Source organism: Amphiprion ocellaris, chromosome 10 (assembly GCF_022539595.1).
Source record: "Amphiprion ocellaris isolate individual 3 ecotype Okinawa chromosome 10, ASM2253959v1, whole genome shotgun sequence".
Lineage (NCBI taxonomy): Eukaryota > Metazoa > Chordata > Actinopteri > Pomacentridae > Amphiprion > Amphiprion ocellaris.
This window is the reverse complement of record NC_072775.1, coordinates 22274078-22295514: the sequence shown is the minus strand read 5'-3', so window position 1 is coordinate 22295514 and position 21437 is coordinate 22274078. Positions and strand designations below refer to the sequence as shown.

At 40.9% G+C, this 21437-nt stretch overlaps 1 protein-coding gene across 8 annotated transcripts in view; it reads left to right on the top strand.

The window, feature by feature from the left end:
- The window catches only part of pde1cb (phosphodiesterase 1C, calmodulin-dependent b), a 124449-nt gene that overhangs the window by 89157 nt on the left and 13855 nt on the right, over positions 1–21437 (top strand). For all 8 annotated transcript variants that reach the window (XM_055014142.1, XM_055014144.1, XM_055014143.1 and 5 more), the window contains 7 exons: positions 3449–3631; positions 5966–6032; positions 6269–6385; positions 6904–7044; positions 9172–9272; positions 10214–10342; positions 10850–10951. In XM_055014142.1, coding sequence (XP_054870117.1) covers positions 3449–3631; positions 5966–6032; positions 6269–6385; positions 6904–7044; positions 9172–9272; positions 10214–10342; positions 10850–10951 — 840 coding nt within the window. The remainder of the gene's footprint in view (positions 1–3448; positions 3632–5965; positions 6033–6268; positions 6386–6903; positions 7045–9171; positions 9273–10213; positions 10343–10849; positions 10952–21437) is intronic.

Below are 21437 nucleotides of genomic sequence, written 5' to 3'. Positions count from 1 at the left end.
TCTTTCTCCTTCTCTCTTTCATAAAGCGTTGAATAAATACAAGGGTGCTTTAGCACACATGCGCACACATAAGAAGGTGAGCCATGTGAGTGAGACGCATGACAGAGACAATGGCAAATATGTATTTGTGTAGACACACTCACACATACACTAAAGCACGTACAGGTTCATTACATTATTTGATTTATCTGGGATTTACTTTGCTTACTTTTGTATCCTATGATCGCTCATTTGCCTATTTTTATGGATTTATTACATTAGTATTTTCCTATAATGCACATTGATGTGAGATTTCTTCTATAAGCCTCTATGACTGTTTAAATCTTACCAGCAATATGCATGTGCTGTTACATTTCTGTTGTTTAGGTTTATGATGCAAAATAAAACATGAAATAAAATAGACATTTGTAATACAAATCCATTTTTTGCATCAGAATTCTGTTAATCTTATGTATGAACACTATAACAGGCAAGTTATATTGGCAGAGCTTTTCAAGCACTCGATCATATTTTACAGCAAACACAACAAAGGCAACATGACTGTCAATTAAAGTTAGGGTTAGCTATGTTGCATTGCAACCAAGTGAACTATACTAAAATTTGAGTAGAAGTGACTGATAAAAAAGCCACTGCTTTTGTGGCTAATGAATGGAATCTGCTTATCACTTTTGGCATTTAAAACATCCATACATACCAAGTTCATGCATTTTTAGTGATGTAGCAAAAAAAAACAAAACAAAAAAAAACATCCAAAATATTATCATCAACAAGTTGTCAGAATGATTTTGTCATTTTTATATCAACTTAACAACATTTACATTACTCTGAAAAAACAGCCTTGTCTCTGTGATTCGTCTCACTCACTCGCTCTTTCCATTGAAATGTAACTAATGTATTAATGCTGTGGGCTGGACATTGAGCCAGAGAGAGAAAGGCAGTAACAGTTCAGAAAGAACTAGACTAAGTATAAGTATTGTTTGACTGCTTTATCCTACTACTTTTTACAGATTCTGTACTTGTCATATTTTAGATTAGTATTTTTTACATTCAAAAATAAAATTCTAATCTATAACACACAGAGAGAAATATGTTTTAGAACATATGTCGTAATGTACCAAAACTTTTTATACATAAATTGTTGAACTTAGTGGATTCACCTCAACCACGTGCAACATGTAAGTGTTGCTTACATGTTCATACTTGATAATAATGATCAAATAATATAATGAAACTGACTGGAGCCTTTTTGCATAATACATGCTTAAGACCAAAAACAGACCTAAAACTGCATAAATATTGGACTCATATTCATCAGGTGGTACAAGTACAACACCAAATGAATGTTTCAAACTGTTGCATGTATGAATGAACAGCTGTTTGCTAACAAATTCACCATAATAATAATAATAATAATAATAATAATAATAATAATAATAATAACTTTATTTATATTGCACTTTCAAGTCAAAGTGCTTTATAGGGCAAGCAACAGATAAATTACAATAAAATGGTACCTGACAAAAACAATGGCTGAGAAGACACAATGACAACAATGACAACAATAACAACGATAAAACTGATAAAGACAATATCTAAGAAGACACAGTACCCCACAAGTTATGATTCACATGCAGCAGAGAACAAGTGGGTATTTAGCTTTGCTTTGAACACCTCTACTGAGCAAGCTTGCCTAATGTCAGACGGAAGAGTGTTCCATAAAGACGGTCCACGGAAATAAAAAGCCCATGCACCGACTGTCTTCTTTTTAACTCTTGGGACAGTCAACAGACCCATCCCCTGGGAGCAAAGGACCTTGCTGGTTCATATGGGACTAAAAGCCCCTTTAAATATGATGGCTAAATGCCATTTACAGCTTTATATGTTAATAGCAGTATCTTAAAATCAGCTTTAACATGAACTGGGAGCCAATGGAATGACACTAACACTGGTGAGATGTGGTCATATTTCTTTGTTCTAGTCAGAATGCGGGCTGCTGCAGTCTGAACCATTTGTAAACTATGAGCACTCGTCTTAGGCAAGCCAGACAGGAGACCATTACAATAATCCAATGTAGAAATCACAAACGAATGGATAAGAATCTCAGCATCCTTAAAAGACAAAAAAGAGCCAATCTTAGCAATCTTCCTAAGGTGGAAGAAAGCTATTTTTGTCACCTCTCGTATGTGGGAGACAAATCTAAAAGATTGATCAAAGGTCATGTCCAGGTTTATAACACTGTCCTTGCACTGAATGATGCCGTCATCTAAAGTCCAGGCAGCATTTTTATTCAGATCATGTAGTCTTTCTGAGCCGATCACAATCATTTCAGTCTTGTCTGAGTTTAATAATAATAAATTTGCTGACAGCCAGCTCTTCACAGCAGCCAGACAGGCCTTAAGCTTCACTATATCTGAGCCACTGTCTACAGTAATGGGTGCCTACAGTTGAAGGTCATCAGCATAACAATGAAAGGCAATCCCAAAAGAACATATGTTATAGCCCAGTGGCACCAAGTATAATGAAAACAACAAAGGACCAAGAACAGTACATCACTTAAATGAAAACATGATGATAACAAGTGGCCAACAAACATATTGCAGGCTTAAGTGCATTTCTTAAGTACTTTATATTTTTACTTAATAACATCTAAAAACTTTCACGTAAAAGTAAAATTATCATAGTGCATGTACACTATCAAATGTTTAGACAGTAAACATGGGCAAATGCTATGTACACTTAACAAGACCTCATATTTAAAAGACAAAACATATTGTTTGTTAGTGTGTAAATTGATGTGCTGTCCTTCTGGTTAAGTTTAGACAGAGAAAATCACCCCTAGGCTAAGGTCATGGAAATATTGCTGTCTTGTTAAATAATTGTTAACATATGGCTAAGGTTGGCAAATATACTAGGTCAGTATATGTCAGTAGTTGAGGGAAGGTCCAGAATCCAAGATATGACCAGGCTTATAGAATTATGTAAACCTCTCATCATCTAGATCCAGCCAGATTAGGGTCAGCGATGGCACAACCACTCCAGGATGGAGGATGATGAACTATCCAATGCAGAATCCATGTAGCACCATGATTATCGGTGTAATGTGAATGCTTTCTCTTTGCCATAAGAACATGTATTCAGTTCAGAGAGCTTGCAGGCTTTGCTCTTGATCCCTTGACACATGTCAACACAACAGGGTGGCTGTGGAGAATTATATCACACAATTGGATTTCAATTCTGCATCATGGTTTTTCAAGAGGCCTGGGATGTTTTGATGTTACATAAGAGGTGAAATTATTTGATGGACAGCGCTGGGATTTGAGTTTTATCCCCTATGAAAGTAGAACTGCAATAAATGATAAATATTTTTGTAAGCCTTTAGTTTCTCCATCATCCTCTTAGTTATTTTCTATTTGTTTCTGTCTTGTACTTATTATGGCCCTTTCTCTAGGCGTTTGGTTGACACAGAGGATGAGCTCAGCGACATCCAGTCAGAGTCGGTGCCTTCGGAGGTGCGGGACTGGCTGGCCTCCACCTTCACCAGACAGATGGGTTTGATGCTGCGACGTAATGAAGAAAAACCTCGCTTCCGAAGCATCGTCCACGCTGTTCAGGCTGGCATATTTGTTGAGAGGTACAACTGAGAATGATGCACAAAAACACCTCCACAATCACAGAAAGCATACAGTCACTGATCCTAAATAATTTCTTTGGACTGTCACCTAATCTTTTGCCCTCTGAGGTTGGCAATCTATCATTTGTAAAAGCAAACCAGTGTTGCCTGGAGCAACTAATAGCAATTCTGTCAACATCTTTAGTTTGGCCCTGCATAACAAATGAACAGAGGTAGTGGATTTTCACATTTCAGTGCTTTTTCTGCAGGTATACTTTACAGCATTGACATTTTCGCACAAAAAGTACTTTTAATTTTTGAATTAAAATTTTCTGATTGCAGCAAAGTAAGTATTCCAGCTGGATTGGAAAAAATGTTTATGTAGGAGTTGAAACTTGCTTGCTTTAGGTATATGAAACACGTGACACATTATGTCAGCTTTTTTTTGGCTGGGCATTATGGCATTGATATCACAAGCATTATAAATTATAAGTCTTTACACACCTCTACACAATTTGTGTATGAATATTATAGAAGAGTAAAGCAGCAAAAAGGGGTAAATAAGATTAGATGTAGTAAAGGTGGAATGACCCGATCAAATTTTTGCCGATCCAAGTCATACATTACTACATCTAATCTTCTGTCAGCGCAAAATCCCAATCTGATACCATTTCTCTAGATAATACACACTTTCAGTGCATTAAAGCTACTGAGCTCAATGAAATGTATATCCTTGATAAGTGGATAGCTCTGCAATGAATTGAGAAAAAAAAAATGCATTTTGGCATCCAAGCTATTTCTTAATGTTACCTGGTGGTCACAAACCCCGTTGTTAAGCTCTGGTAGGCACTGCCTTAAATGTAGTGTTGAAATGGTAGGGTGTACTGTGGCTTCAAAGGCCGGCAAACATCTGTATTCTTTATATGCATGTCAGAACATGTATACCGATTTTCTGCAGTACCTAATTGCACCACCAGGTGGAGTGTCTTACGTTTTAGTACTGTACAGACCTGGGGTAATGATCACTCGGACTACAGGTAAGTATTTGTTGCAGAGAGCGTTGTGGGGGTATAGCAAGAAAACAAACTACCATGACAGAGATTTCTGTGATGCTTCATGGCCTCCAGCCAGAGCTCACTGGTTTACAATAAAGCAAGATCAACTAAGACGGTGTTCCTGTATCCCAGTGTCATATGTAGAGAAGCTGCCTTTCAGTTCAAGTGATGTACAAATTTCCATTGTGCTAAGTTCAGTTTGTGTAAGGAATTATCTGCCGATCATGTACAAAAATGCTTGATCCCATCCTCTGAGATCAGATTGAGACATCCTTAAGAAAAGGTGAGCGACAAGCCAGCTGCCACATTTATTATTACAGCAAGTTCATATAGCCTTTGTATCCATGCTGCAATATATAACTCGTAGGTTACATTATTGTTGATCGGTAATAAGGTGCATACTTCCTAATTCTGTGTATATCTGCAGCAAAATAAATGAAACCAATTGGTGGCAAGGAGGGAAATAATTCAAAACTGAAAGCAGTACTGCTTGGTTTGAAAATTAATGTGATCTTAAAATTTCAATCTGTTGGAGATATGCGTGCATCCTCTGCACAGTGGCTCACTCACCTGAGTCGACGATACATTATCCCGGCCTTTGCATGCTTGGCCGAGCACAATCATTCAGAGAGTTACAAACTGCTCTCTTTCCAAGGCTGTATTTTATCATACAGTAACATGCCACATCCATTTGTTTAAATCAGTAAGCCTCAAACCTGCCAGCTAGGATCTTTCCTAATCATTTTTTACAGAGGGCAGTCTGTTTTCACAATGAAGAAAGATTGGAAAATGTGGAACAGTGTGGCGCAGTGTGAGCTGTACATCATTTCACAAAGACATCCACCTTCACTGATGAAAACTTCCAGCTTGATTTACTAGTATAGCTGCATTTATGGAGACAAAATGATAGCATATTTTGTGCATTCCACAAAATTTTGAGATGCTGAGCCGCACTAATTTGTAACTGTTCAACTGAATCTAATTACTCAACTGACTGTCAGGGGGAATTACACAGCTTTTGTGAAGCTTATAATTAAGTAAAACTATATTCTATCCCACATCTGTGATAAAGCCTTTGCTTGAAAAAAAAAAATAAATAAAAAGTGGACTTGCAGAAGCATCTACCTTTTCTCAGTTTAACCTTTCTAACATAGTTTCACACTGAGTTGTGTTGATTTAAAGGTTTAGAGTGAGTTGTGGTAGGGAACCTTCCAGGCTGTGGTTTGGGGCTGCTGTGGTAACCTCTGGTGTTTACACTCAGCGGTGCTCTTCATTTGATGTTTTTATCTCATCCAAACAGGATGTACCGACGTACGTCCAATATGGTGGGACTCAGCTACCCCGCTTCTGTCATATCTGTGCTTAAGGTATTAACATGTGCACTCACATTCAAGCAGAAACATAGATATGAAAAAAATAACTTGGTGCACACATAGATACTCTCACACAAAACCAAGACCATACACTGTGAGGTCTTTACAATAAATTGACTTTCAGCACCGTCCTTTCAAAAATATTGTTGTTTACCTTTGATCAGAAGAGGGTGAATATATTGTTGGAGAAGGACGGTGTCATTGTTTGATTTTTTTTCTCCCCCACACAGAATGTTGACAAGTGGTCCTTTGACGTCTTTGCTCTAAATGAGGCCAGCGGGGATCACGCTCTCAAATTCATATTCTACGAGTTGCTTACAAGATATGACCTCATTAGCCGTTTCAAGGTAAAATCACAAGGATATAACATGCCAGTGGTCACTGATATACTTTTGTTTATGTCATTAAAAGAAGAGGAAAGAAATGCTACTTTCAGTACAAATAAGAACCTTCTCCATGTCTGATCTGATGGAAGCAGACACTCTCTTCTGTCTCTTTAGACAAAGATTATGTTGCTGTATTTCAACAATGACCATTTTACGAGGAGGGTTGGACATACTTCATCTCCTCTGATTACAGTGGAGATCACTTTCCACGGCCTCTTATAACTGAGGACACTCCACTTGATGTGACAGCATCTGAGAGTAAATGACATGGGCAATGAAGCTGAGATGAATACGTAATCATAGTCGGGAGTAGGCTAAATGATTCACCATCAGTGATTTTATGACATCAATTTCAAATGCTGCTCACATTTAAATTGTATGCGGCCGTCATTTAAATCACGGGATAGCATGGAGACGTTCCTCCCTGTTTGCAGTGTTTTTGACTCACAGGCATTTGCTGTTGTTTTGTGTGATGTCAGATACCGATCTCTGCAGTGGTGTCATTTGTCGAGGCCCTAGAAGTTGGATACAGCAAACACAAAAACCCCTACCACAACCTGATGCATGCTGCTGATGTCACACAGACTGTGCACTACTTGCTGCTCAAGACTGGCATGGTGGTAAGTAGGACCTGGGCGGGTTAGATGATAAAATGCTATCTGAGTCATCAGTATCGACTACACTAACCAGCTGAAAACCATCAGAAACCAGTTGTACATGTTGGGTTAGTTCCAAGAAAGAAAGCTCACTGGATTAAAGCTTAGTCTGTGAAATCAAGGGGATTTTATCCACGTTATTCAGAACATCTCTGTCAGCTGACGTATGCCAGCCTAATTGCAGCTTTGCCTGACATGCAGCGTCTAAATATGGCTTTTTTTTCATCCCCGGGAATCCACGGACCATCTTTTCATGGAATAAACAGATATCCAAAGAAAAGCACCCTTTAATTCCAGTCTTGCACAGAGAAAGATTGAGAACATCAACCCACCTTTCTAAGAATATGCATTAAAATGGCATGCCTATGAATGGAAATTGCTTAAAATTTGAAGTATGAATATTTTCTTTATTTCTTTCCTGAGCATTACTTTATTTCTAGTCTGTATTTCTTGTTGCTTTTGTTCTTTTTCCATGTGGTGACCTATATCTCACTCCTTCCCACAGGAGTGACTTTAGGGCTTGTATGATGCCGCATTCATTCCACAAAAACACCACTAGCCTGACTTCAAAGTCCCCAACCAGCCAACCAGCAGGCCGCCCCCGCTTCCAGTGTTTTTATTTAATCACCTTAATAAGGTGGCTGCGACAGCTGTCGACATGGTGTGGTTTTTTTGAGCAGTGCCTTGCGGAGTAAACCACATTACATCTAGAGCCATGGGCTCCTGGGAGAGCAGTCGAACAGCATCTATCATTTTGCAGGCCCTCCAGACTCCATTAAATCAACAATCAACAGGTCATTCATAAAACAGGCCCATGAGGAAATACACTGAGCGGTGGATTGGCCATCGTGCACCCACCCTGTTCTTAATGACTGCCCCATCCCCCCTGTTGATTAGTCACAAATATTGACTGGGCTTCCTGAGCTAAATCCCCCCTCTGTGGACTTGAGTGCACTCACATGCATGCAGAGGAAAAGGCCCACTCACTGGTCTGTGTGGATGCTGCATACATTCAGAGATTAAGCGTGAACATTAAAAAAAATGAAAGCACATAGCTGAACATATGAAACATATCTTGGCCCCAGCTTCTTAGATGTCATGATTTGATGCTATCTTTGTAGTACATGATAGTAAAATGAATGTCCTTTAGTTTGGACATGTGGAGGCCTTATCTTAAACTGTGGAAATTGCTTTTAAGATTTTATTGAGTAACCCTCTGAACCCCAAAACCCACCAGCAGTTTGAAAGGGATGTTGTCGTCTGAAAAAATCACCCAAATGCCACAAAAACAGCAGAACCGCAAGTGTAAGATCTTGAACTTTCAGCATTCCTTGAACTACTCATCTGTGATGTGCCGTTCAGTTTGAAAATTCAACCAGATTTAAGTTTAAAAATTGTCATATTTCAACACAATCAACAGAACGTGAATGAGCTTATGTCAAACTGTGCCTGTAACAGTTTACTCTTTCATATTCTTTTTTTCCATTGCTGTTGTCACAAATCACACTTTTAAAGGTTGAAGCTTTACCTAAAAACCTAAACAGAAAAGTGTAATGAGTAGTCTAACTTTGCGACAGCATTAACGTGTGATAAAAATTAAAGAGAGCATGACTTTTTCATTTATATTTGCTAACGGTGACAAACCAGACTGAGAGACTGCTGGGGAGAAGTGTTTAAGTGACAATCTGAAGTTTCCTTGTTGATTTTGTAACCTTTCCTCTGTCTCCTTGTCCCCATTTGTTTCCCTACATCCCTGAATATAATGCATTCCTCATGCCAAATACTTCTCTGCATCCTTTATATCACTGCATCTTCCTGGCGTGATGTACCATTCCTTGCATTCCCCTTTTTCAATTCACTGGCTTCCCATTTGTTCTCTCTAATTTCTGTCCACTCTTTCCTTTTGTGTTCATTACTTTCCCCTCCTTCTTTCCTGTCTATGACTCTGTCTTTTCCATCTCGCTGCTTCCTTTCCCTCTCCTGTATGATCCTCTTAACATCTCCCTCCTCTCCCTTATCTTTTTCTATCCCTGCATCCTCACTCTGCTTCTCTTCCCTCTTCCTCTTGTCCTCCTCTTCATTTGTCTCCAGCACTGGTTGACTGAGCTTGAGATCTTTGCCATGATCTTTGCGGCGGCGGTGCACGACTATGAGCACACGGGGACCACCAACAACTTCCACATTCAGACAAGGTAATGGATCATAAAATCAAAAATGCGAGGCACTGACTCACCCGATCAATGTTTTCATTTACATCAAGGGGGCCTTCCATTCACACTGTGATAGCCTGCAGCGCAGTAATAGCACTGAGGCAGGATGGAGGCCAGATGAACTCCAAACTTCATGCCCTTGAAAAAAGTTTGTTTGTTCCCTGAGAGTCAGAGTTCCACAACTTTTCATTTGCTGAGCTGGAGAGAAAACCATGATTAGGTTATGAAAAGCAACAAATCTTTTGCTATTATTGGGAAAATTAATATATTAATTTTACTTTCTACTCATTGTTCTTCAATTTATGCCTATTATTATTTTCCAAGATTGGACAAATACATTTTCTTGAGCCTTTCAAGAAACTATACAGATTCATTTATTTTAAAGACTTACATAATCAATATTTTCTAAATAGGTACTTTTCTAACCAAAATACATTTCAGAGAAGACAATCACCCAGATTATTTCAATTTCCTGTCACATTCAGCTGGTTATAGTTCAGTCCAGCCTGTGCAAGGAGGACAAGACCAGATGTATTTGAAACATAGTGAACACGTTTCAGTCAGTTTTATAAATATTTCGCTGCTTCTGAAGTGCAGCTAGTTGCCAGGCTGCGGCTAAAATTTCCTTTTTTTATGCACAATGTTTTGAGCACGACACACTCTACAGTGATTGATGTACATCCAGCTATGCTATGCAAAGTGAAGTTAAAGTGAATAAGCAACTAACTGAAAGTCAAAGAGGAAAAGATGGCAGATCTTTGGCATGCGCTGTCATGCTAAAGTTTGATCACATTTATACTGACACAATACATAGAGAAAGTGGATTGGTAGCAACATTTAAGCATTCATATTTGTTCTTAAAGTAGTTTTTCTCAGTATAAACAAATAAGAGACTATTGTTTTCCCTTCTCTTTGACTGACAGATCAGACACAGCTATCCTTTATAATGATCGCTCAGTGTTGGAGAGTCATCATGTCAGCGCAGCCTATCGCCTGCTGCAGGACGACGATGAAATGAACATCCTCTACAATCTCTCCAAGGACGACTGGAGGTCAGTGAGACGGATACTTAAACAGTCAGGCAGTAAGAGGAAGAAAGACAGAAGGATGGAAGGGCTGAGTGACAGCAAAGGGAAGTAAAACTGAGATGTTAAAATACTGTGTGAGAACAGATAGAGACAGGAGAACCGGCAGGCATGAAACCAGTCAGGCAGAACAGTCTCACAGTGTGCACCAATGCAAAACTCAAAATAAGTGCATCACTTACTTTTCTAGATTAACTGTACTCAGTGGAGTCAAAAGCATCAAAGTTGGATTACCTTCAAGGTTCAACAACTTTCTTCTAAATGGAACTGTTATGTGATAATATAAGACAGCTGCAATCCGGTTTTTTATAGCATAAGCTGGGACTTGTCAAAGCAGATATTATAAATAGCTCTCAAAAACTGCCTTCATTTAGTTTAACAACTTCTGGCATAAGTCGGCTTTTATTACCTGTGAATTTGACAGTTCATTATGCTGCACGTGGCTCATGTTTCTCTGTTTTTATGTTTCATCAGAGAGCTGCGGGCTCTGGTGGTGGAGATGGTGCTGGCCACAGACATGTCCTGCCACTTCCAGCAGGTTAAGGCCATGAAGAACTTCCTACAACAACCTGAGGGGTCAGTTGTCTTTTAATTCACCAGCATGCATTCACGCTGGCAGCTCTCGCCCTACAATTTACATCCCTATTAACCCTACTTCACAGCCTCTGTTTACTTACCACCTGCTGCTTGCAACCCATTTAACCCTGCACTGAAGGGGGTACTCATTGAGAAACACAATAAACAGCTGTTTTGTATTAGATGGTCCATTTGAAACAAGCAAGGGAGGTTTTCTGGAGCTCAGATGTTGTTTACCCAACATAAAAAAGAAATAGAGATGAAATGCATGAATGGGATGGAAAAAAAATGTTTTTCTGCCAAGTAGTAGCAAAGTCATGCATTATACAGTACAGGTATTCAACACAGTATAGCTATAGACTCTCTCAGACAGAAGTGCAGCTTGTTTTTCTGTGCTGGAAATCTGCAGCAGACTTACGGTGTGGTCACACCAGATTTGGCAGGGTGAAATTTATGTGCACACTGTGCTGAAACACAGCCAGCATCGGCAATTGCTGATAGGTTTGCTGGTGTACTGCAGTGCTGCTACAGCTGATGAGTGGGTAAAAAAACATTTGCCTTCCACAAAAAATGTAATTTTGTCTTGAATTTTCTTGTTCTGCTGCTCCTGGTCTTTAACATGTATAGTTCTGCTACTTTCTTAGACCTTACATTCACAAATCGTTGGCTGAGCATAGTAATTTTATTATTTTTTCCAAAACAAAAGCAGAAATCATCTGCACTGCAGTCAAATAGTAGTCAAGTGTAAGCAATGTGTGGAGAATCAAAAATGTCGAAGGGGCAAGCTGCCCAGCAAAACATTCAGATATGGACTCCAAAAGTTATAGGTCTTATTTAAAGAAGTTATACAAGTGAAAAATTCAGGCAAGTTAACAAATTGTAGGTATGGCTTAGGAGAGTCAAGTCATGTGATAACAACTTCCACTCAGATAATTTTTTGTAATAATGCATCATATAGTACATACACTGATCATCTTTGTACATTGTAATGCTCTGCTGGAATCCTTGGGTCCTGGCATTCATGTAGATGTTATGTTGCAGCTGCTCCGAGGCACAGAGAGCAAAACGGGGTGAATTGCATCAAAGTCTTTATTTGGCCAACAATGATCAAAATTAGCCTCTCCTTCTGGCCCGTGCCTCCGCTGCAGAGAATCTGCTGCGTCTCCGGTCTAGCTCCACTACAAACTCTGTGAGGCGTTCAGGGGCACTCAGTAAATTACAACACCACAATATTAACATTCACAATAATAACAATGGCACCAAAGACAATACAAAAAAATGTTGTGGGGTGTCTGTGAACCATTTATAATTAATTAACTCTTACTTAAACTGTACATTTGTCTAATTGGAAACTACTAAACCTCAAAATTGTCAAATTCTCTCACACTCTCCCCCACTTAAGAGATGTCGTCCCGACACTTAAATGTACCTGCTCAAGTTTCTATTATAATGAACCAAATAGTATGGAATGGACAGTATTTTAGGTCACTACCCGTTATGAGTAACTCAGACTACCGTGCACTGCAGCTGTGTATACCCCCTGACGCTTGCTCAGATGTTATTACAAGTCCAATACATGTGTAAACATAACCAAACCATTTGACCATTACTTTACATAAGGGTATTGCATCTTTTTCCCATTTCATTCACCAAGAAAAACAATTACCCAAGTACCACAGTCTTAAACCATAAATCGGCCATCAATCCATGAGTACATTTTTTTTTTTTTTTTTTTTTTTAACTCATATACCTGGAGGATAAAGTGTGAAGAGTTTCAACAGTCTTATAACATGAATACTTCAGTCTTAACATGTCAACAGTCTTTTTGTTTACCAAGGTCGCCAGTAACCATGAACACTTAAACCTTTAGTTGCAACGGCTCGCTCAGTAAAACTTGGTTGACCCAAAGTATTATAAGTCAGAGTTTGTGGTTTCTTTCTGTCTCGCTTTGGATAAGTACTCATCTGCTGTGTTTCTTCCAAAGATTCAGAATCTGAACCACTGTCCACATCTCTCGCATCCTCAGTCTCCTCAGCGTCCTCTTCTGGCAGTTGAGCTGGGATGGGGTCCTCCTGATCATCATCAGCGATTTGAAAAGTCTCATTTTGTAGAAGCTCATCCCTGTCCAGCAGTGGAATGAACTCTGTCGCAGTGGGGTCCAGTGCAGGTGTCTCGTGAGGCTCAGGAACAGTCCATGTAAAAACAGCATCTGATAAATCTTCATCTGACTCCTCCTCACTTTCCACCTGCTGCGCTTGTCTCATCCGGGTTTTGTCATTTTTGTTTAAAAGTCTTTTCTTTGTTTTTGTTTTATCTCCAGTCTTGTTTGTGTCTGCTGAGACTGGGAGAAAATCACAAGGCAATAACATGTTCCTGTGCATAACTCTTGTCCTGCCTTGGCCGTTTTCTGGCACCAACTCGAACACGGGACTGTCCTCACCCTTCTGGTTTTTGATGACATAAATGTTGTCTTCCCAGTAGGAGCGGATTTTGCCAGGACCTCCCTTCTCAGTCACATTTCTCACCAGGACACGACTGCCGATTTTCAATGGTGGCCCATACACTTTCTTGTCGTACTGTGTTTTACCTCGCTGTGACGATTTGCCTGCATTTCGGGTGGCGATGTTGTAGGCTTCTGTCATCCTTTGCCTCCATTTGTCAACATAGTCCTGATAAGGGCCTGGGCTGTCCTGCTGTTCAATACCAAACAGAAGATCCACAGGAAGCCGTGGTAGCCTACCAAACAGCAAGAAGAATGGAGAGTAGCCCGTAGACTCATTAACAGTACAGTTATATGCATGTATGACTTTGGGAAGGTGGCTTTTCCAGTCTGTTTTCTGTTCTTCTGTTAGTGTCCTTAGCATAGAGAGAAGAGTCCTGTTAAACCGTTCTGTTTGCCCGTTTCCTTGCGGGTGATAAGGAGTTGTGTGTGACCCTTTAATACCTGACAGGTCTTTCAAATGATGCAACAGTTTGTTTTCAAACTCTCTCCCCAAGTCGTGATGCAGTTTCTCCGGGAAGCCAAACCTAAGGCAGAAGTCATTAAACAGTCTTTCTGCTACAGTCTTCGCTGCTTTGTTAGTTGTAGCATATGCTTGAGCAAAGCGAGTATAGTGGTCCATGACTACAAGAATATACTCGCAACCGCCTTTGCATTGTTCAAGATGCAGAAAGTCAATCGACACAATCTGAAATGGATGAGTAGTTTCAATGCTCTGCATGGGGGCACGTGCTTGTCTGTTTGGTTTTCTTTTTTTCAAACACTCACAAACATTCATGACAAAGTGCTCAATGTCCCTTTGCATTTTCGGCCAATAGAAACGGTCTCGAGTTAAGTTTATTGTCCTTTCTGAGCCCAAATGACCCATCTGCTTGTGTAGTTCATTTAAGACAAGGGGGTGGTACACAGCAGGAAGAACCAGTTGCTCTTTGTGTTGCGTTTTTCTGAACAAAGTCCCATCCTCCCTGATACACAGTTTACTCCACTCCCTGGCAAGTGCCTTGAACTCTGAGCTCTCGTTTTGAATCTCATGTGCAGCAGGTTTTCTGTTTTGTTTCACATAACTGTACATTTTACCTATTACAGGGTCTTGTTGCTGAGCTGCACAGATCTCCTCTCTGGGTAAAGGCTGAATAGTGTCCAAAAGTCTCTCTGCTCCTGCCTGTTGCTGAAGAGCATCAAATGAAACCACACTAAACATTGGCGTCTGCTCCGTTTGCTGCACCAGGATGCTCTGCTGTGTAGCTGTTACAGCATCCTGACTGACTGAATGTGTACAGTGTCTCATATAGTCCTCAAAGTCCATGGGCATCCTGGATAACCCATCTGCGTCTGCATTTGTTTTCCCTGGCCTGTACTTTATAGAAAAGTTAAAATCTGCTAACTCTGCCACCCAACGTTGACCTGATGCATTTAGCTTTGCAGTAGTTAAGACATAAGTGAGTGGATTATTATCTGTATAAACCACAAAAGATGGTGCATGAAACAAATAATCCCTGAACCGCTCACAAATAGACCACTTAAGTGCTAAGAACTCCAATTTTCCTGCATGCATATGGTAGTTTTTCTCAGGTGGTGTTAAGGTTCTAGACCCATAAGCTATCACTCTTAGCTTACCATTGCTACGCTGATAAAGTACAGCTCCTAATCCTGCCTGAGAAGCGTCAGTATGTAACACAAAAGGTTGGTTCAGATCTGGATAACCTAGGACAGGCGGATTAGACAGTTTATCAACCAGGTACGACAAAACTTGTTGATGAGTCTCAGTCCATTTGACAGGGGCAGACGAGGGTAGCTGTCCTCGGTTCTGCTTGTTTTTCCCTTTTTTAGTCTTTTTCAATGTCTTTGCATCCTGTGAGTCTTGAACAGATGGACCAGCAAGAAGTTCATACAAGGGCTTGGCTATACGTGAAAAATCTTGTATGTAAGACCTGTAGTATGATAGGAAGCCCAGTATTTGCCTCACTTCACCCACTGTGCTAGGCTGTTTCTCTTTCAGTGCCAGTACAGGAGCGACCTCTGCTGGATCCATACTGTGACCCTCTTTTGATACAATCCTGCCTAAAAATCTCACATTAGGCTTGAACAGTTCACACTTTTTAGCAGTCAATTTTACACCATGTTTTTGATACCTTTGCAACACGGCCCTGACATGTTCAATATGGTCCTGAAATGACTTACTGTGGACCAAATTGTCATCAAGGTAAGGTAAGCAAATGTCATCACGTAAACCCCACAGACACTCCTCCATGCTTCTTTGAAACTCAGCTGGGGCGGAACTTAGTCCGAATGGGATCCTGACCCACTGGTATAAACCCCAGGGTGTAATGAATGCTGTGAGAGGCTGGCTTTCTTCGTCTAAAAACCCCTGATGATAAGCCTTCCCCTGGTCCAGTACTGTAAACCAAGAGCTACCAGTAAGGCTATCAAGCATGTCTTGTATCCTAGGAATAGGATGTCTATCAGGCACAGATTTACGGTTTAGTTCACGATAGTCCACACAAAGTCTGAGTTCACCTGACTTCTTCCTAACACACACTATAGGAGAAGAATAAGGCGATTTTGATTTTGTAACCCACCCTCTGTTGATTAAGTCCTGCAAATATGCTTTGACTTCCTGGTGTAAAGGTTTGGGTACACTGATGTAAGTCTTTTGAACTGGTGTCTGGTCTTGAAGAGTAATGTGCATTTGGAGGGAGGGAATACAGCCTACATCACTATCATCTTTAGAAAAAGCTTTACACTCCTCCTTTAACATTTCTCTTACTGCTCTTTGTTGTTCTCTAGTTAAATGATCTAAGGCAACAGGGGGATCCCATGCCTCGTTAGAGTCACTTTTTGGAGGTGATGAGACTTTAACGTCTGCATCCGTTGTTACTTTCTCAGTTTGTTCAGTTTTAACTGGTTGGAGGGCGGCTGGATATATTGCTTTAACCCCCTCAATATGTCCCAAAATAACACGTGGACCTAAAGTGATACTATGGCCCGTGGTATTTGTGACTGACACAGGAACTGTGGTAGAGTTGCCCCTTTTTGCTTTAAACAGTACCTCTTGGATATGAAGTCCTTCGGGTAACCCTTGGGTTTCACTTGGGCAAAACAGCATTGCAGTGTCCTCCTCTGCAGAAACACGGGTGCGGCAGCGAAGAGTGGCAACTTCACCTGGACCCAGAGCAACTTTACCTCGTCCTGTTTTAACATGAGTCTCAAGGTCTACCGTTTGGTTGGTGTGCATCAACTGGATAAAAGTCTTAGCAGAAACAGCATCAATGTCAAAAGCATTACTCACAATGCTAGCAGCACAGTCACCGTTTTCAGTACCCCCTTGTTTCATTTGCTCATTAAGGATTTCCTCTATCACGTTAAATCCTATGATAGGGTCTTGAGCCACATTTGGGTCACTAGAGACTAGGACAGGCACTGGGAGGCTGGAGAAAGAAGCATCTGCACCTACGAGACTAAACTCTACTGGGACCCACCCCATAAAAGGTATCTCTGTGTGATTGGCAGCTAACCCATTTAAAGGTTCTGGTCCTAAGAGTTCTTCTATACCCCTAAGAGTTGTGTGCGGTAAGTGCTCAGCTCTCCATTTGTCATTTATTACAGTAGCCTGTGCACCTGTATCCCACAGTGCTGTAACTGGTACTTTATCAAAAGTGCACCTAACCATTTTGCGTCTACCAATAAGTTTGATAAGTTTTTTCCCTTGCTTGTTTACCATCATGTCAACATTTCCTATGTGTGAGGACCACTTTTGTTCTTTTGTCTCACCCAAATATTGTTCAACCACCCTCACTGCTTTACATGTGTGTTTGTGTTCCTGCCAGTGATGTGTCTGACATGTTTTGGAACAGTAGCTGGCGGATGAGCATCCTGCACATGTGTAGAGCGGGGCGTCGCGTTGCTCCTCCTGTCGACAGTTGCAGCAGTGGCGGGACTCCTGATGAGGCGGTTGGGTCACTGCTGGTCCCGTGGCAGTGGCCCTCCGTCGTTTCCCTGCAGCAGACGTGAAGCACGGCATCCTCTGGAGATGTGACCCGACTGGCCACACTTGAAGCAGTGGGTGCAGCTGTCTCCCTCACCGTTGTTCTGGCAGGTCCTGCAGCCTCTCCTCCTCCGGGCGCGGGCGTCCTCTGGAAGCTTCTTTGGTGGCTGGGACTTGCTTGCATTCAGAGAAGCGAGAACCATCTGCTTCACTTCGGCCACCTCAGCTTTAAGTTCTGATACAAGGGCATGTACTTCTGGGGGAGCCCGAGCAGTCTTTGTGTTCTCTTTGGCTGGGGCTGAAGCTGTGGTGGTTTGTGGGTTGCTGCGAGGCTCATCTGGTGTCTGCAGTTCATTTATCTTTGTAGTTTTATTGTTGTTCCGCTTTAACTTGTTCAGCCTTTCTGTCTCAAGATTGGCCGCTTCATTTAGTCTCTCTATTAAAGCTTCATCAGTCACATCCGGTGTGTCGAGAAGTGGTTTCAGCTGAAACTTGATGTTGTCATTCAAAAGTCCTGTACCAACTGACCTCAAAAATTTCCTCTTGATCAGGTCTGCTCCGTAGTGCTCCGTTTCTTTTCCCTTTGAAGCATACAGCAGCCTATCTTTAAGCTCAATAGCCCTGAAGAGAAAATCTTGTGGGGACTCTTTGTGATCCTGAGAAATGTTGATCAGCTTTTGATACAAGTCTGATGTATCATCTTCTCTGTAATGTCCTTTCAATATTGTCCTTAGCTGGGTTAGAGTCAAATCAGTTTTTAGTTCAAGCATGTCTCTGAGTTTGAGTCCAGGACTGATGGCTCTAATCACTGCCTCAATCACTTCTGACTCACTGTGGCCTTTGCGGAGTCCGCTTTCCGTTTGGTGGAGCAGGTTAGTGTAAGACAGTTTATCACGCTGCCCGCCTTCACCTATTTGCCCACTGATGCGAAACTCTCTACGAATACTCACTTCAGGGACGCTCCCAAGCTGAGAGCTTTGGGTCGGGACCGCTGCGCCCGCCATTTTGAGCTTCTCCTCTAGCGCTCTGATCTCCTGCTGCAGCTCCTCACATTTTTCTGAAGAGCGGGAAAAGTCGCGCCCCTCACTAGCATCGCCTTTTGGTCCTGTCACCGTTGAACCCAAAGCTGATAAAAGATCCCTCACATACTGGACAGTGTCTTCAGGCTTATAACTTTCCTCCACTTCATCCAGTTTGTGCTCAATCACTTTCATTAGCTCACGACGGTTAGCTTTCTTCAGTGATTCTTCTGTCTCTTCATCAGTATTACATTTCAACAGAAAACTGACCTCCACAAGCCGATCCTTGTTCTGGCGGCACAGGGCAGTAGTAACTTGGTCCCTCAGTTCTTCCAAATCCATTTTTGTACTCACAAGTTGTTTTATTTGATAGTCCGGTTCCAGGTTTGTTGTAGGAGAAGGGGTATCCTCCGGCGCGAGAGCTACCGTTAGCCGCTAACGTTGCTAACAGGCTAACTGAAAAACTTTTTCTCTCGCTCATTAAAAGTCACTTTTTACCCGATCTCCTGGCTGGCTCGCCAAGATGTTGCAGCTGCTCCGAGGCACAGAGAGCAAAACGGGGTGAATTGCATCAAAGTCTTTATTTGGCCAACAATGATCAAAATTAGCCTCTCCTTCTGGCCCGTGCCTCCGCTGCAGAGAATCTGCTGCGTCTCCGGTCTAGCTCCACTACAAACTCTGTGAGGCGTTCAGGGGCACTCAGTAAATTACAACACCACAATATTAACATTCACAATAATAACAATGGCACCAAAGACAATACAAAAAAATGTTGTGGGGTGTCTGTGAACCATTTATAATTAATTAACTCTTACTTAAACTGTACATTTGTCTAATTGGAAACTACTAAACCTCAAAATTGTCAAATTCTCTCACAGTTACTTTGACAGACACCATCCATTTAAACATTATTATAGACCATGCAACCCCTACCAGTGGCAATGGCAATACAGTAAGACAATGCACTCCATCTCACCACAAAAAAACTGCACAGAAATTATTTTAGGCAGACCACAGAGCACAAGCTGCTGATTGGCAGTCAAACTCAACAGAAATACAATGTCATCTTAAAATATCCATGTAATCCAGAGAAAGAATTGAAAAGTAAATTTAAAGCAGGATATCTCATTGAATAAACATAAATTGTTGTGTTTCAAATGCCAAGAAATTATTTCTAACTAATACAAACAGCGAAAACAGTTCTAAATGTGATGGGGAACTAATGAAGCATGACACTTTTACAGTGGGAGATGCTTGGGGGATTGCTAAACCCTGCAATGTAAAGATCATCCATCCATCCATCCATCCATCCATCCATCCATCCATCCATCCATCCATCCATCCATCCATCCATCCATCTGTACACCCTGGGCAGGTCATCAGTCTATGGCTGATAGCAGTTATTTATTTTTAAGTTTTTGCAGTAAATTCATTCTGCATGATCTTTTTAAATAGAAAGTGTTTTTAATCACGGAGCTGTGTCTTCTTCATTATTAGACATTTCTTCAGCCAGACGTGCAGGCGAATAGTGCTAGTCAATGTTGTTTTCAAAATCTGATAAATGTAGCTCATTCGGAGAGAGTACAGCTTGCTACAAGTTACTTTCCCCTAAACATTCTTCCACTGACTGCACTAAAACTCAGAGATAAAGCAACGCTTTCTCAAAAAATAAATGGCAGTTAAAGAATAAGGAAACATGGCAGGTTGATCTACAAGCTCCCCGTGCTGTAAATATTTGTACACATTTGTCCGGATGGTTGTGGTCTGCATATCTTTGAGTGCTTCCTAACAGAACTTCCTTTTCACACAGTTTGAGCACAGCATGATACACAGTGACTGATAACTGCTGTACATGTATGTACATGACAGAAATAAAAAGAGCTATCAAACAAACTATCATATGACTTGATGAGTCATCACTGCTGATGTGACTGCAGCATTGTCAAGACAAAGCTGCAAAAAACCGGTTGACCTTCAGGCTATTCTTTTCACCGCGGTAATACCGAGCATTCATCACAATCTGAAAACTGCTCAGAAGGCACTGATGCAGAGATAAGTAACTTCCTATATATCCAATATATAGTATATGGTGGAATCAACTATTTTATGGCTCCTCTACTTGTGAGTGTACCTCTAAAACAAAAGGTGCTGACTGTAAAGTAATCATCAAGCTGCAGTATAGGGTACAAACACACACACATGCACACACTCATGCACGTGCACATAAATAAGACATTGCAGTCTGCATAGAGCTGCACTGCTGAATGGACTCTAATGTGAAGTAATTCAAACCAGTCTGCTGCAGGCCTGCTTAGAGTGCACTTTTAAAGCCCAATCTGCCACAAATGGGATGCCGGGAAAAGTGAGCTAGTCTTTCTCACCTCTGTGTAACCTTGTTCCGTGTGCATGTGTGTGTTTTTGTGTGTATGTGTATGGTCTCCACACTGGTCTGCGCCTGTCCCTTCATGCTTCAGTCCATTAAACATGGTATTCTGATATGGTTATCAAGTGATAACTCAGACACCACTGATTTCTGTAGAGGTGACATGATGCATCTTCACACTGTGTAGAAGAGCGATTAGCCTAATGGAGGCAGTATGATTAAAGGGGACTGTTTTTCCTCCTATTTTTTGGATGGAGGTGTTACCAGTACCGATAGAGGTACACTGCCATTCAAAAGTTTGAGGTCACCCAGGCAATTTCATGTTTTCCATGAAAGCTCAGACTTTTATTCATTGCTCAAGGGGTTTAGAATAGTCATTTACCACATTAACAATGTCTAGACTGTATTTCTGATTCATTTAATGTTGTCTTCAATGAAAAAAAATGTATTTATTTCAAAAATGAGGACATTTCTAAGTGACCCCAAACTTTTAAACAGTAGTGTCCATGTTTAGTATATTTTAGCATCAGTTCAATAAGAATCAGGGGTATTTTTTTTTTTTTTTTTAACATTCTCCTGTATTTTTTAGTAGTTTGAGT